The sequence below is a fragment of the Amblyraja radiata genome, chromosome 33 (assembly GCF_010909765.2).
Source record: "Amblyraja radiata isolate CabotCenter1 chromosome 33, sAmbRad1.1.pri, whole genome shotgun sequence".
Lineage (NCBI taxonomy): Eukaryota > Metazoa > Chordata > Chondrichthyes > Rajiformes > Rajidae > Amblyraja > Amblyraja radiata.
This window is the reverse complement of record NC_045988.1, coordinates 11574681-11591777: the sequence shown is the minus strand read 5'-3', so window position 1 is coordinate 11591777 and position 17097 is coordinate 11574681. Positions and strand designations below refer to the sequence as shown.

The 17097-nt window shown below is 41.3% G+C and overlaps 1 protein-coding gene across 6 annotated transcripts in view; it reads left to right on the top strand.

The window, feature by feature from the left end:
• usp2 (ubiquitin specific peptidase 2) overlaps nt 1–17097 on the top strand; it is a 115373-nt gene that overhangs the window by 70930 nt on the left and 27346 nt on the right. The window contains exon 1 of one of the 6 annotated variants that reach the window (XM_033049981.1): nt 16838–17092. The exons of the other annotated variants lie outside the window; for them this stretch is intronic. Within the exon in view, the coding sequence (XP_032905872.1) occupies nt 16943–17092 (150 nt within the window). The 5' untranslated portion in view covers nt 16838–16942. Of the gene's footprint in view, nt 1–16837; nt 17093–17097 lie in introns of those variants that run through there. 6 annotated transcript variants of the gene reach the window in all.

The window sequence follows — 17097 nt, the reverse complement described above, 5'->3', positions numbered from 1 at the left end:
TTCTTTTAAGTAACTGGCTGTGCAGTCAATGTACTAAGTGGAAAGAATGCTTGCAATGTAGCCGATTTCTTTTACTGTTCTTGTGTACAAAATTTTTTACCCTCTCCAGTCCCCGTTTGGGTACTTTGCAAGGTGACATTCATGATGTTGCTCCATGCTCTTTGAATCTTGTACTAAAACTCATGCATCTGGAAACACTCTCCATCAATGAAGGAAAGAAAAACACTACAACCAATGAAATATTTAAAAACTGTTGTCACTGTTCTAATGCAAGAGAATCAAGAGGGTAATTTATGCAAAGCAAGATCTCACTTACTGTGATATAATACGGTTAGTTCTGTGCCTCAACAACATCTGCAGTTCCTTGTTTCTTCGTCTCTACCTTTGATCCACATTTGTTAACAACTTTATCTAACAGAAATCACTGGTATTTGAGATTCAGTTGAAATCCAGCATCCATTGTCTTTTGAGTAAGAGAATTGTGGAGTTTCATTATCCTTTGTGTTTGCTGATTTCATTTCTGAATGGGTGCCTCTAACTTGAGGTTTACAACCCCTTGGCTGGACTGAGAAAACGGATTCACTAGATGTGATTTGACCAAGGCTTCCCTACAATTAAAGTAGACCTCTTTATATTTAAACCCCCCTGAGGTAAAGACCACTATTTCATTAGTCCAGATGGACTTTAGTAAAGCTTTCTACATGGTTCTGCATGACAGACCTTCAAAAAAGTAAGATAACTACAGATTCATAAGAAAATGGCAAGTTGGATGGAAAATTGGCTCAGTGACCTAAAGCAGAGAATAATGATTGAGAGGTGTTTTGTGACTGGGAAGCTCTGGCTTCCACAAGACTTGAAACGGGCCACATGATTGATCGGGAAGAGGAAAGCTTTCAACTTCATAGTTGAAACAATAGGAGCACGAGTAGGCCATTCAAGATGGTCAGGGCTAATCTTTAAATCACATACCTTGTTCCTGCTTTCCTCCCATATCCCTTGATCTTTTTAGCTGTAAGAACTTTGTCTGATTCCGTCAAATAATTTGGCTCAAGGATGTAGACAGTTGGGTCAGCTGGACAGAATAATAGCAAATGGAATTTAGTGCAGAGAAACATGATGCAGTAAGGTATTGGAATTTACAGTTAATAGGAGGGGAGCGAGTGGGACAGGAGTGTTTATTGTTGATACTAGCAAGACTGGTAGGTAAGCTGGTTAAGAAGGTGTATGTAATCCTATCTGTTATTAGCAAAGGCATAAAATAAAAGGACAGGGTGCTTAAACTTAAATTATATTTAATGCTTGATGGAAATATAATTCTGGAGTATTTCCAGGAAAGATGTGATTGTACCATACAGAGTAAAGAGGAGATTTGCAAGAATGTTGCCCAGGCTGAAAATGTTGAGCCATGAAGAAAGATTGGGTAGGATTTTTGGGTCGTGTAGGCAGGGTTTTTTATGAGAGGTGATAAAGGAGACTGCCGAGACCTAATTGATCTGTATAAAATTGCGGACTTAAGACAGAATAAATAAGAGGAATCTATTTTGCTTGACTAAGGGGTTAAAGGCCTGGGGAGAATTAATTAACAGCAATTGATAGAAGAATTGCAAGGGAAATGTAAATGTTTTGCCATCTAGAGGGTGATAGGTATTTGGAACTTACTGGCTGACAGTATGGTAAAAGCAAATAAGACATTCAATATGAGGTATTTAAAATGAAAGGACATACAGTAGGTGTACGGCAAGTGATCAGAGGTTCAGTGGGGATCTGTGGTAGATCTTTTTCACCCAAGCGGTAGCAAGACTCTGGAACGCACCACATGAGATGGCGGTAGAGGCACATGCTATTGCAACATTGAAGAAGTATCTACACAAACACTTGAATCTGCAACACATAGCAAGTAATGGACCACGTGCTGATAACTGGCATTGGTACAAGAATGGGTGAAACATAGAAAATAGGTGCAGGAGTAGGCCATCCGGCCCTTTGAGCCAGCACCGCCATTCAATATGATCATGTCTGATCGTCCAAAATCAGTACCCTGTTCCTTCTTTCTCCCCATATCCCTTGATTCCGTTTGCCCTAAGAGTTATATCCAAGGCATGGTTTCAGTGGGCTGAAAGGCTGGCTTCTATGCTCTATGATCGAATCCGTGATCTGTGACCTGCAGAGCTGAGGATGAAGTGCTGGAAGCCGGGATCAGTCTGGGTGCTTCATTCCCGACCGGTATTGGCATATTGGACCAAGTGCCCTCCCCTGGTGTAATCTTTCTGTGATTCTAATTCTGGATCTATGTAACACTGGGCTTATGCATTTCAGAGTATGATTTATTTTTAGGCACCTAAGACCATGCTCATAGTGCAAGCTGTAACTGCCTTGCTAGATATTTTGCCTGTGTTGCCCAATACACATAACGCATTTTCTCTGATCTGTGAACTTTAGATATTCTTAACGTTATAATCTAACTTTAGATATTCTAAATAATATGCATGTATTAATTAGTGGTTTCAACTTTTAAGACAATATAATAGCCTTGTGGTCTTTATTCTGTTAACAGATTTTTAGTTTGAGATTTTTTAATGATTGAAATTCTCATTATTGATCCTGGCCTCACTATAACTATGTAATCTAATAGTTGTATTATTTTCACAAAAATATTGTTTCCTAGCTAATTTATGTTTACCCCCTGTAATAACACTGGCCGCTATTTTGTAACCAAGGACTGACCCAGATAAGAATGATCCGTGACCCTATGTTGAGCGATTATAATCTCTTCGTTTCTACTAGCACTGTGGAGCAAATGTAAAGAAAAATTATCCTAGTTTACAACCTGTGTTTAGAGTGGAGGGGAAGAGGGGCATTTGGGAGAAAGCTGTGTTGATAGGATTAAAATCGAAGACTCAAGTAGAGTTTAACCCAGGCCAAATGAGGGCTGTGTGTTGCATAAGATTATATATATAATTAGATGTTGTAAATCTGATGCACCTAAATTTAATCATCCTATAAATGGTGCTTTAATCACCTTATCGCACTCTCTGTCTCTCTCTCCCCACACGCGCAGCGTCTTGAGGGTTACTGTGTGACGTGTTACAAGATACACAGTGTGCATTTAAATTTAAATTAAAATCCGGATTGTTTGCATTAGTGTCGGTGCTGGCGTCAGCACGGTGCACTCTTACATGAGTGTGGAATTTTCATTATTTTCTTTTTCCCTTTAGTATCATTCTGTTTGACCGTGACTTTGCAGCCAGTCTTTCCAATGTACATTCAAGCCCATCTCGGCGGTGGAACTGGGGAACAGGCTTGTGGTCACAGTCCCCGACCCTCTCTCGCCTTCTCCCCGTTTCACAATCTCGTTTCTTGGCCTCTTGCATCCCCTGCCTGCCTTGCCTCTTCGCCCTCATTCTCCTTTCCCCACCATTCTCCTTTCCCCATCAATCTTCTCCCCCCACCTGCATGTGTGTCGTCTCCTTTCTCCCACTCCCTTATCCCGCGTGTCCCCCCGCCGCTCCTACCCACCCTCGCCCCCTCTCTGAGGTTTTTAATGATCTGCGCCGCCGGGTGCAGCAAAGCGCTTTGACAGTGGGCGACGCAGGACAACAATCAGCGACGCTCTGCCGTCTAATGTCGTCGTTTCCTTGCTGTTGCTATTGGAAACTCTGACGGCAGTGGCAATGCGGGAGGTGGATCTGTCGCCTTTGGAGGCGGCTCAGTCTACCCGGAACGGGACATTACTGGACCGTCTGTAATCCACAAAGCCAAGTTCAAACCCTGCTTGGAAATAAAATGGTAAAATTAAAAGTGACCTTGAAACTGCCGCATTCTTGTTACATCCCAACTGAAGGAAACCTATCCTCCTTCATAGGCAGCCCTTTGTGACTCCGACCCCACATTCAAACTGTTATCGCTTAATTGCTCTTTGCTCTTGTTATAACTACCGGTTATATCAAGGAATAAATGTCAGTCTTGCCAACAGTCCCAATATCCTGAGAATCTTATTTTTCAAGATGCTCCCCAAAACATAATACAAACTCGACTAACAATGAAGGTAAATGACATTTTTTGGCAATTTGTTAATTATCAGAATTTAGCTGATTTGGCCTTTCTCTCATCATGAGATTGCAGTTGGTGGATTTTTAAACCATTTCCCTGTGTTTTGTGTTGGCACTGTGAAATTGATACCAGGTCACAATCTAAGAAATGCCCACCTTACACCATAATGGGAGTGTCATCAAACCAAGGACTGCTCAGAGCAGCAACCGCGAGAGCATTATCAAACTTGTACTCCCTCTGTTCGATATTATACGGGAGGAGGAACCAGTGTATCATCTGAGTGCAGGTAACCAGAGATTCCTTGAGGAAAAAACTGGCATTTCGTTAGTATGTCACCTATTCAGCCAAGAAAGTAATTGAAATGTAGTCAATGTTACAATACAAAATGGAGAGACAAAGAATGCTTCATTCTTGAGCAAAACACAAAGTGGGTCAGGTGGCATCTTTGGAGAGAATGGTCAGGCGATGTTTCGGGTCTGGACTCTTCTTCAGCATTTTGTGTTTTGGTTATAATGCGAGAAACCAAGCAGCCAATGTATACAGAGCAAGTTCTTAGTAAAAATAACGTCATAAATTACTCTAATGATAGATACTAGAGGAGGCATAGATAGTAACTTGGATACAAGGAGAATTACCCATTTCTCATTGAATGTGCCAAGGGATATTTTCCATCCATTTGATGACCTTGATTTAAAATCTAATTCAAAAGAGTGAACTTCAAGTAATATCTCGGTTCAGAATGACAGCCTCAATAGTAGGCTGGTGTTCTTGAAGTATGAGTCCGAATCTTCTGCCTCAGCCATATGGGTAAGAAGGAGTGGAGTTTGCATGTTGCAGGGAACGATGCAACTAGTCTTTGTTAGACAATGGAACAAGCAATCACGTCATTATATTAAAAAAAAGGTAAAACAATGTAGAGTCGGCAAATTAGAAGTAAAAGACAGTGCTGGAAATGACAGCAAGTCAAGCAACCTGTGCAGAGAGAAACCATTAATATTGTGGGTTGATGACCTTTTGTCAGAACTCATTTTCTGATTTTATTTAAAATCATTATTGATACTTTCTCCAGGGATGGATGAATCTGCCAGTCTTAAAAATGTAATTTAGCATAATATGCCACTGCAACTCGTAAAGTCAGCTTGCTTCCCTGCCACATGGACGTGACTGTCTGTGTTTTATTGTTTTCCAAGAGCATCATTTAAACAAAGGCATTTAACAAAAATATGTTCAGAATGTGTTCTACCAGTTATTCAACTAATCAGACATTGGCTTTGCTTGGCATCAGCTGGAACATTCTGCAAAATAACATACAAGATCGTTGACCTCAAAACTTTCAAGAGATAAGAACAGAAGCTCTTCTGGTTAACCCTTTCAGCTCCTGACACCTGACAATCTGACACACGTGTAAAGATGGGTTTCAATCCAAAATGTCACCGATTCCTTCTCTCCAGAGATGCCGCCTGTCCCGCTGAGTTACTCTAGGATTTTGTGTCTATCTTCAATTTGAACCAGCATCTGCAGTTCTTTCCTACACAATCATACATGTGCGACTGCCTATTATTAAGAATTGAATTCATGGTATTAAAGGCAATGAAAGTGCGCCCAACCCCAGTGCTGGATCTGCAAATGTAATTCCACCGAACTCTTGCTTCTTATTCTGCTGTCTTGAACTCTGGTTGATTGTTTCAGCAACAATGATTCACTGTCTTCTAACTCTTCTCCTCCTTTCCTTCATCCAAAGATATCACAGTTAAATGCTAGAAATAACATATTTAAATCATTAATAATTGTTTTGGTAAAGAGGAACATAATTCACAAGGGAAAGATAAATTGCACAAAATAGAATCTCTTGCAATGGATCAAGTAAAGTTTGTTCTATGGGATACTGGATGTTAATAGATAGATCAGTACCGTTGGGTTACAGGGTTAAAAAACAATTATTGTGCAGCCACTTTACTGTCTTCCTAGGTTAAACCTAAGCCTGTTGTTGCCTGTAGTTAATGTCCTTATGGCCAGGGCTGTCATTTAGTCCCTTCATGTGTTTGCCTTGCAAAGCAGTATGATGTAGAGGGAGGGCTTTATGGCCTCCTACAATTCACATGATGGGGGTGGTGGGATGGGTGAGCAGGGAAGTTCATCCACTCGCACACCCAGTGGGCTTGAAGATGTCAACGAGGAATTGCAAGCTGGAAGTTCAGTCTCCACTCAACAGGACTCTACGGAGGAGTATACGAACTCCGGATCTTCTGACTCGGAGGTGGGAATACTGTCTGCTGAATTACAGGCTGGCTTTGCTAAACAACCATTCACTACTCAGAGAGCACCCAGAGCCTTGCCACTGCCGCAGACCTGGTCAGGTACGTCATCGGATCCTGGGTATGGATCTTGGAGGCTTTTGTGGTGGAGTGGTGGTGCTCACAAGGCGAATGCCCTCCAAGCCAGTGTCAGATATTTAACTCTGTTCCGGCTCAAGAGCAACAGACCCTGAAGCAATCACCTGGCAGAGAGGAATTTCACCTCCAGGGCTCAGCTGCTAAATTTCTCTCTCTCAGCAAATTGTTTTATTTCTTTATGGGCTTAATTATAAAATTTCCCTTTGTATGATAGTTTGCCAGTTCAATGGTCAGCAGTGTGCCAACCCATTTATGTTGCAATGGAAGTTAGGACTTTGGACATTCTAAAGAGTGGTGGTGTGCTTTATACTTAAATCCAGTCTTACTTATGTAATAGCTGCATACTTACAGGTGTCTCAGTCTTTGAGTTTGTTGGTAAAGTGTTTAAATCCCACTTCAAAAGGCTGTAGAAACTAGTGTTGTTCATAGAGTAGAGAGGATTGAAAGCAGATTTGATAATGTTTCATGTTTTGCAGGATTTAGAAAAATAAATTAAGGATATCTAGCTCAAGTGGGTAAAGGGTTCATAAGCCGGCCACAACTTTAAGGTTACTAGCAAAGTAAATTGAAAGAATATTATGAGAAATTTGCTTTTGCACAGGAGTGGATCATAATTTGTTATACAGTGCCCTCCATAATGTTTGGGACAAAGACCCATCATTTATTTATTTGCCTCTGTACTCCACAAGTTGAGATTTGTAATAGAAAACAATCACATGTGGTTAAAGAGCACATTGTCAGATTTTAATAAAAGCCATTTTTATACATTTTGGTTTCCCCATGTAGAAATTACAGCAGTGTTTATACATAGACCCCCCATTTCAGGGCACCATAAAGTTTGGGACACATGACTTCACATGTATTTGTAATTGCTCAGGTGTGTTTAATGGCCTCCTTCATGCAGGTATAAGAGAGCTCTCAGCACCTAGTCTTTCCTCCAGTCTTTCCATCACCTTTGGAAACTTTTATTGCTGTTTATCAACATGAGGACCAAAGTTGTGCCAATGAAAGTCAAAGAAGCCATTATGAGACTGAGAAACATGAATAAAACTGTTAGAGACATCAGCCAAACCTTAGGCTTACCAAAATCAACTGTTTGGAACATAATTATGAAGAAAGAGAGCACTGGTGAGCTTACTAGTTGCAAAGGAACTGGCAAGCCAAGGAAGACCTTCACAGCTGAAGACAGAAGAATTATCTCTATAATAAAGAAACCCCCCCCCAAACATCTATTCAACAGATCAGAAACACTCTTCAAGAGTCGGGTATGGATTTGTCAATGACCACTGTCCACAGAAGACTTCATGAACAGAAATACAGAGGCTACACAGCAAGATGCAAACCACTGGTTACCACAAAAATGGGATGGCCAGGTTACAGTTTACCAAGAAGTACTTACAGAGCAACCACAGTTATGGAAAAAAGGTCTTGTGGACAGATGAGATGAAGATTAACTTACATCAGAGTGATGGCAAGAGCAAAGTATGGAGGACAGAAGGAACTGACAAGTTCCAAAGCATACCACCTCATCTGTGAAACACGGTGGTGGGGATGTTATGGCCTGGACATGTATGGCTGCTGAAGGTACTGGCTCACTTATCGTCATTGATGATACAATTATTATTATTATTATCCTATCTGCTCAAGTTCAAACAAATACTTCAAAACTCATTGGCCAGCGGTTCATTCTACAGCAAGATAATGATCCCAAACATACTGCTAAAGCAACAAAGGAGTTTTTCAAAGCTAAAAAATGGTCAATTCTTGAGTGGCCAAGTCAATCACCTGATCTGAATCCAATTGAGCATGCCTTTTATATGCTGAAGAGAAAACTGAAGGGGACTAGCCCCCAAAACAAACATAAGCTAAAGATAGCTGCAATACAGGCCTGGCAGAGGATCACCAGAGAAGACACCCAGCAACTGGTGATGTCCATAAATCGCAGAATTCAAGCAGTCGTTGCATGCAAAGGATATGCATCAAAATACTAAACATAACTACTTTCATTTACATGCCATTGCCGTGTCCCAAACATTGTGGTGTCCCGAAATGGGGGGGACTATGTTTCAACACTGCTGTAATTTTTACATGGTGAAACCAAAATGTATAAAAATGGCCTTTATTAAAATCTGACAATCTGACAATACAGAAGCAAATAAATAAATTATGGGTCTTTGTCCCAAACATTATGGAGGGCACTGTATGTTACTTGAGAGTTGTTACTAATTCAGTAGTAGCTTTCAGAATAAAAATTAATAAATTGCAGGGAAATTGGGAATGACAGGGACCAATGCCTCTTCAAAAGAGCTTCTCCAGATTTAGTTGACTTATATACTGTACTTGTTGTTCAACAAATCCAGTCTTTTATTGCAGTGCTGTACCAAGATGCCATGCACTGTCACTAATACCCTGGTCACAATTTATTCCTTATCCATTATTATCAAAACAGATTATTTTGCTCATCACATTGCTGTTTATGGAATCTTATTTATTGCAAAATGGCTGTAACATTTCCAGTGTTAAAGCAGTAAGTTCAAGTATTTCAATGGTTATAGAGCGTTTGGGAAATCACAAGTTGTGATAGATACTGTGTAAAGCAAGCCCATTCTCTTTCCTCTATCGCCATGGTGTTTGAATAAACAAAATAATTTGTTTCCACAGCAAAGATTCTTGTTCGGTGAATTAATTGACCTTTCCCATGTTTATTAGTTATTGATCGCTTAAAAAGGTTTCTTGTCAATTAAATCGATTCATACGATTAAGTCTACAGCTCCATGTTGACATTTATATGGCACATAAAACTCTCCTCAACCATCGTCATTTCACCCTAACAACAAATACTTTCTACCCTTTCACTCGTGCATTTAGCTTTTCCTTAAGTGTTTTTTGGCCATTATTTTCAAATACACCAAGCAGTATTGAGTTCTTGTTTGTAATGTGGAAAGATTTTCCTGAAGCACCTAATTATTATTAACGATTCATTATTTATGGTCCCTGGTTATTGATTGTTTTGCAAGTGTAAGTAAAAATTTTATAACTACATTTCAAATCCTTTTATCATTTTAAAGAGCTCTCTTCATTCTCCTCCACCCCATTCATCACAGCCAGGTCTGTATTTTTAGTATTTCCTCTTGGAGATCCATTCTCTCCGTCCATTATCTTTGTAAAAACATTCTCCATTTCTCTGAGTATTTCCAATTGCTTTTTTGCATTATAAAAAAATGAAGTACTGTGCCCTGTATCCCAGTTGTGGTCCAACAAAGTTTCTCTGTTAATTCAGTGTAATGTCTTTGCTTTTCATTTCTATCCTCATGGAACCAAAATCAATTTGTTTACTATTTTCATGGCCTTATTAATATCTACTGTGACCTTTGGCCATTACTGTATCTGTGGCCACTATTTCTTTTAAGTTCCTCTGCCAAATTTAGCCTTATTTTCTAAGGAAAACATGGCTCCCTTTATTCTTTTCCATCTCTTAACTTGCCTATATTGAAATTAAATCTCCAACAAAATGAATTCTGTAAGTAGATTAGTCTTACTATATTTTGCTGCAATGAATCTTTCTATCAATTAGACTCCCGTTTAGTGTTGTCTGCTGATTTTGAAAATGTAATTCAAATTCTTGAATCCAACTTATTTGTTTAATTACAAGATGTCTTTGAGCTGCTTTAGAAAGCATGGTGGGTAATAAGGCAAAATTGGCAAGCAAAATAATTTCTAGGTTCCAGCTTTTGTCCTTGTGAATCTGTTCAAGTGCATTTTAGGATGGCACAGGTGGTATCATCGCTTCAAACCTATGGGTAAATCAGATGGTAAATCAGGTAAACCAACTCCTTATTGGTTTGTGAATGTTAAGTTTGGATGGATCGAGGTTTGTGCATCATATCTCACATTGTCAAACTTACGTGAAGGGAAGTCACTCGGTTGAAGCACAAGGAAGGTTCAGCTGCTTATATGAAATGTGTCCCAACCTTGCCAGAGATCAACTGCCACTGCCACCTTCATCTTCAGAGATTGAGAAACAGCACAAATCATTAAACAGGCAATCATTTGACGAGTCACACTGCAACTATCTGCAAGAACTTAGTTGCAAAATAACTCCAAGAAGGACACAAAGTCCTGCAATAACTCAGCAGGTCAGGTAGCATCTCTGGAGAACATGGGTAGGTGATGTTTTGGGTCAGACCCTTCTTCCGACACGTTGTACATGTTCTCCAGAGATGCTACCCGACTTACTGAGTTACTCCGGCATTTAATGTCCTTTTACTCCTATTAATCAACATCTGCAGTTCCTTGTTTCTACAAGAATACTCCGCCTTCCCCTCCCACACAGACCATTCCTCTTGTTCTTTCCCCTTCTCTGCCTTTTTTCTTTATCATGAAATTTGTTTTAGATCCAATATTTTCCAGTTCTTCATTAACGTCATGACTTGAAGTGTTAATTTTTCATATTGTTTCACAGTTGTTTATTGACCTGTGAGAATTTCCAGCACTTTCTGTTATTTTTACAAATTCTCTTTGACTGGAGAAACACGAGTAGGTAATTTAGCCACTCAAAACTGTCACACTCTAAATTGGGTAAAGGAGCAAAGAATCTCTGGGTGCATTTTACATAGATTTACATGGCCGCACAAGATGGACAAAATGGTTTCCTCCTGTGCATCTTGCGGTAATTCGTTTAAATTGCTAGTTCTTCCGCCCCCCCTCCCCCCCCCCCCACCAACAGGCCAACCAGACAACGCCAGCCAATCATACACAGTTTTGATGATTGACAGTCAGACTTATCAGAGCAGTAATGAGAAAGGGATTATTAATTTTGATTGCGTAAGGAGACAATTTTGGGTGATTACATGTGGTTCCATTTAAAAATAGACTAATTTTAAATGTCGAATTTGTAATATCAGCATTATTTCCATTATCCCAGTCATTATTTTGCTGTTTAATAATTCAGTCTCTTTTGCCACTGATTTTCCCTGTCCCTGGAAATCAATTGACCCACTGTCTAACCTAAAGCCTTTCTTGGTAGTCAAACTCAAATGCCAAGTATCAATGCATTGTTTCACACAAGGGGGCATTGCAGTTGACTCTGATCTTCTCTTTATGGGACATGCACACATGAACAATTGCAGCAATTATAGGTTGCTACTCAGGGCAAGAATCGTCCTCTTTAAATTCGCTGACAATATCACCGTCATTGAACAAATAGTGGGCAATGTGGGTTAAATTAGATTACAGGTGATCAATAATCTGGTTGAGTGGTGTTGGAACGACAATCTAGCAAGAACAAGGATCTGATTGTTTACTTCAGGAAAGGATAGCTGAGGTATCATGTCATCGGTGGAATGGCAGGGGAGAGTGTCAAATTCTTTAAGTTCCTGGGCATATCCATCTGTGATTAGTTGTTCTGAGCCCAGTACATCGATTAAATTACAAAGAAAAATCACCAACGCCTCTGCTTACTCAGAGTTTGGTAGAAATGTGGCATGTTGCTGAATACTCCAGCAGACTTCTACAGATGTGCAGTGGAAAACCAACCATCACACCCTCGTTTGGTATTTTGAATGCTCAAGAAAGGAGGCTGCAGAAAGTAGTACATATTGATCAGCACATCGCAGATATTTACCTCCCCGCCATCAAAGGAATCTACAGGAAGTGCTAATATCATCAAAGACTCACACCACCTTGGCCACACTCTTATCTCACTACTACCATTGGGGAGAAGGTATAGGAGCCGAGAACCTTTACTTCCAGGTTAAATAACAATTTCTTCTAATCAACCATTCAGCTCTCGAACCATCCTGCACCACTTAAACACAACCTTATCTCAGCACTGACAGCTATGGACTTTTGCACCACTCAAGGTTGCTCTATGTACTTTGGCTGCCACTATATCATAGTCTGGTTTATCTGGGATAGCTGATAACTTATTATATAATTATTTATTGTGTTGTTGGATTTATTGTGCCTGGAAGACTGCAGCAAGTTGAAATTTCATTGATCCCAGTGCAGTTGACTCTTGACTCTGTTCCACAAACTCATTGGCAACAGCCTAGGTTTGCTCCCCAATGGAACTAGTATCTGAACAGAAGATCCAAACCTGGTGCTTCAGTGTGAGGCCATTTGTTGGTAGAGTCTGGAGGCGAAGTAGCATTTCTTGCGGCTCAACCATGGCCGTGCTGTGCACAAATAAAACTCCATACTGCAGATGTTAGAAATTGTTAACTGACAACAGATCATGCAGAAATGATCAGGCAGTATCTGTGAAAATGGCCAGCTCTGTCTTTTAAGTTCCAGCTACCAGAACTCACTCCTTAAAACGCAGGGAACTAAGTGCCGAACATGCTAAGCTATTCCAGATTTTTCTTACTGTTTATATGGTACTGATCTTCATCTTTTTGGTATTTACTGTCTGTGCTGTAATTTTTAAAAACAACTATTTTCCATGTCTGCATATTGTAAATTCAAATCCTGATCGAAATACTATCGCTAATCTTGTTATCTAGTCTGCATCTCATTCTGTAGAATGAAGAGAATGCTGTACTATCGGGTGTGGCTTTATTTATGGATGAGACATTAAACTGAGATGCGGACTGCTTTCTACATTGCATATTAAGGATTGCATGAGCTATATTCCATAAAGGGGAAGAGAGCTTCCCCTAATACCTGGGTCAGCATGTAGCCCCCAAGCTAGTCATGGGATCCTGCTGTACAAGAATTAGCTGGCAAGTTTGAATCCATTTCACTGGTTGCAAACTGCTTTGAGATTTGATAAGCTTGTGAGAGGCACCAATAAATGAACGTCTTCCTTTGTATTTCATAGAATGACCTTGTTGCTTGAATTCCAGCCCATGATATTGTCCCGTAACCTATTCGGTTGGCTCTACCTGGACCCAGCCTGCCGACACAGTCACTGCCTGCAAGCCCTCATTCCAGAGAGCAAACCGAAGTTGCTGGTTATTACCTGGAATAAGCTAGGAGAGAAGGCAAAGTTGGGGACACAGCTTTGACTTTGGTCAAGACTAGGAGGCTTTCTCAGTTTAAGTGTCTGATATTCAGAAACATTTCTAAACCATTAAATTTGATGTAAATAAGTTAAAAGATATTAAAATTAACATGTTTTACTAATCTACTAAACCATTTAGAAACCACTTGAAACCTAAACTGAAATAACAGAATTGGGGGGGGGGGGGAAAGCTTATTTCATAGGCAAATCTTCTGCTTGAAATGATTCGTCTCCCGTCCTACATCATGCCTGAAATAAGTGCTTAAAAACACTGGAAATGCTCACCATGTCAGGCAGCGTCCGTGAAGAAAGAAACAGTTTATGGTTCAGGACAGTGACCTACCTTCGGATCTAGGAAAAGTTATAATTTAAACATGTGGGGTGGAAATGAAGGAGGAAAGTAGTGTTTTATTCCGGTAATCTACATAATTTCTATCACCTTCACGGCAGTGCCATCACCAGACACATTTTTCCCCTCCACTATCGGCATTTTACAGGTATCATTCCTACCTTGAATCCCTGGTTCACCTTTCCATCGCCACCGCACTCCCCTTCCTCTTCTCGTGCAACTGCAGGAAATGTGGAAAATGTACAACTTGCCTTTTTAGCCCTTTCCCACCATTTGGGCATCTGAATGGTTCTTTCAAGTGGTGCAATGATTCATTTGTACTTCCTTCACTTTAGAGTATTGAACTGTGTGCTCACAATGGTGATTCCTCTGCGCTAAAGAAACCAAACACAGATTGGATGATGGTCTTGCAGATACCTTGAAGTCTGCAGGGGTGACCTTGAGCTTCCAGTTGCCTTTCACTTTAATTCCCTATCCCGTTCTGTCTGCACTTCTGCCCAGCAAAATCCAACATAATGTGGGAAACCACATCCCTTCATCCAACCTGTCATGTTTATACTACTACTGTTAGCTCTGTTGAAGGTCATCCACCTGCAGTATTAAGTCCATTCTTCTTGTTTGAGGTGTGCTACCCATCCTGCTGGGTATCTCCAGCACCTTATTTCCCGATAGCCAGCAACAGTGGTATTTTGTCTTTCACTGTTCCCACAGTGTTTCTGTGTTTACATTCATCTATTTGCATTTCCTACGGATAGAACAGCTGCAATGAACAAACCTTCACTGTGCTCGCTGTGTGCACCATCACACTTTTGTTGTTCCATTACTCACAGGCATTTCATTTGTTCTCTCCACCCGTCCGCCTTATCCACAGCGTAAATCTGTCCTGATTTCAAAATTTTCCGAGCAAAAACATCCACCCGAATTATTAAGTAAAAATAAGGAACTGCGTATGCTGGTTTACCAACGAAAGACACAAAGTGCTAGAGTAACTCAGTGGTTTCGGCAGCATCCCTGGAAAACATGGATAGGTGATGTTTTGGGTCAGGATAGGGACGTTTCGAGTCTGAAAAGGCTGAAAACCTGAAATGTTAACTGTCCATATTCTTTAGGAATGCTGCCTGACCCGCTGAAGTACTCCAGCATTTAGCATCATTCCACCTGAAATGTTAACTCTGTTTCTGTATCCACAGATGCTGCCTGACTTGCATATTTGCAGCATTTTCTGGTTTATTTTGTATTTGTAACATCTGCAGTTGTTTTTGGTTTCCATTATAAGGTCCGACTTGGTGCTGAGGAACCCCAACATGCATGGGACCCAGCGTTGAACTCTGCCAGATACTCAGCAAAGGTGGGCAGTGACATAGAAACATAGAAAATAGATGCAGGAGTAGGCCATTCGACACTTCGAGCCTGCACCGCCATTCAATATGATCATGGCTGATCATCCAACTCAATATCCTGTACCTGCCTTCTCTCCATACCCCCTGATCCCTTTAGCCACAAGGGCCACATCTAACTCCCTCTTAAATATAGCCAATGAACTGGCCTCAACTACCTTCTGTGGCAGAGAATTCCAGAGATTCACCACTCTCTGTGTGAAAAATGATTTTCTCATCTCGGTCCTAAAAGATTTACCCCTTATCCTTAAACTGTGACCCCTTGTTCTGGACTTCCCCAACATCGGGAACAATCTTCCTGCATCTAGCCTGTCCAACCCCTTAAGAATTTTGTAATTTTGTAACAAATGTGGCAGCATCTGTGATATCCCAGAGATATGTGGAACTGCCGGAACGGCAATCTGAATGGTGAAACATTTAGAACCAAATATAAACGTTGCACATGCTGACATAAAACCAAAAATGCAGGGGAGGGAAATAGAGTTGACTTTTACGTTGCACAACTTTTAATTTGAATTTCTGGACTGGCATTTGAATCGCCACTTCATAGCAAAAATAGGTGCAGGAGTAGGCCATTTGGCCCTTCGTGCCAGCACCGCCATTCAATGTGATCATGGCTGATTATCCAAAATCAGTACCCTGTTCCTGCTTTCTCCCCATATCCTTTGATTCCATTAACCCTAAGAGCTGTATCTAACTCTCATGATAACATCCAGTGAATTGGCCCCCACAGTCTTCTGTGGCAGAGATTTCCACAGATTCACAACTCTCTGCGTGAAAATGTTTTTCCTCGTCTCACTCCTAAATGGCCTACCCCTTATTCTTAAATAGTAGGGCATTTATCTAAATACCAAAACATGGGATTGGTATAATAGGGTATAATGGTCGGCAGCGACATGATAAGCCTATTCAGGGCCTGTTTCTGTGCTATACGACTGGACCATCGGCCGCATTCGGGAAGATCCCACTAGTTATTGGAATTAGGATTGGCCTCGTTTTAGTACCGCAATATTCATCTGGTCACAATGTGTCGTGACATCCATTGAGTAGAATTAGTGTAGGCAGGAACCGCAGATGCTGGTTTACCCTGAAGTTAGACACAAAATGCTGGAGTAACTCGGCGGGCCAGGCAGCATCCCTGGAGAAAAGGAATAGGAGACGCTTCGGGTCAGACCCTTCTTCAAACTTATAATTAGTGGCCCCCATGGCAATGTCACTGTTGATGGTGAGATTGGTTGTTGGTGTTGTGTTTGACATTGGAGGTTTAGTGCAGAATGAGGGGTAAAGCCAGAGCCTTGTTGGGGTGAATGGTCACGGTCAAGGCTGGCGATTGGAGTGAGGGATATGATTGGTGAGGCGGGCAACAATTTGTATAGGCAACATGCGTCACTAAACTCGTCCTGACAGAATTGAAGCAATATATTTTATTCAGTTCTCGGTGTTGCAGTGTTTACTGGAATAATTCGGCGGTGTTGCGTGCTGTTGGGGTATTTGATTTATCATATTGAATTCCGAGAGGCAGCGCCGGGGCCAGGCGTGCATGCAGAGCAGATGGACTGGAGCCAAACTCCACCTCCCTCCCTCGCACACTGGCTACATCGGCACCTGACGTGGGAGGCCGGCTGGATATAACCTTGGATCCGGGCGGCTGCTGCTCGCTCTTCGGAACCACCTCAGGGGGGAGTGTTGAGAGACGCCAGGATTCAGGACGGGGGTGGCGATTCCTGTGCAGCGGCATTCGGTCGTGGTCATGCCCAGCATGCGGCAGTCTTACACGGTGACCATGCCCGAGGAGCCGGTCCTCAGCCTCTTCAGCAAGGAGATCCGCAGGAAGAGTCCCAGCGTCTCCGGCTCCATGCTCGTCTCCACCTTCGTCGGACTCCTCATCAACCAGGCGAAGGTAAG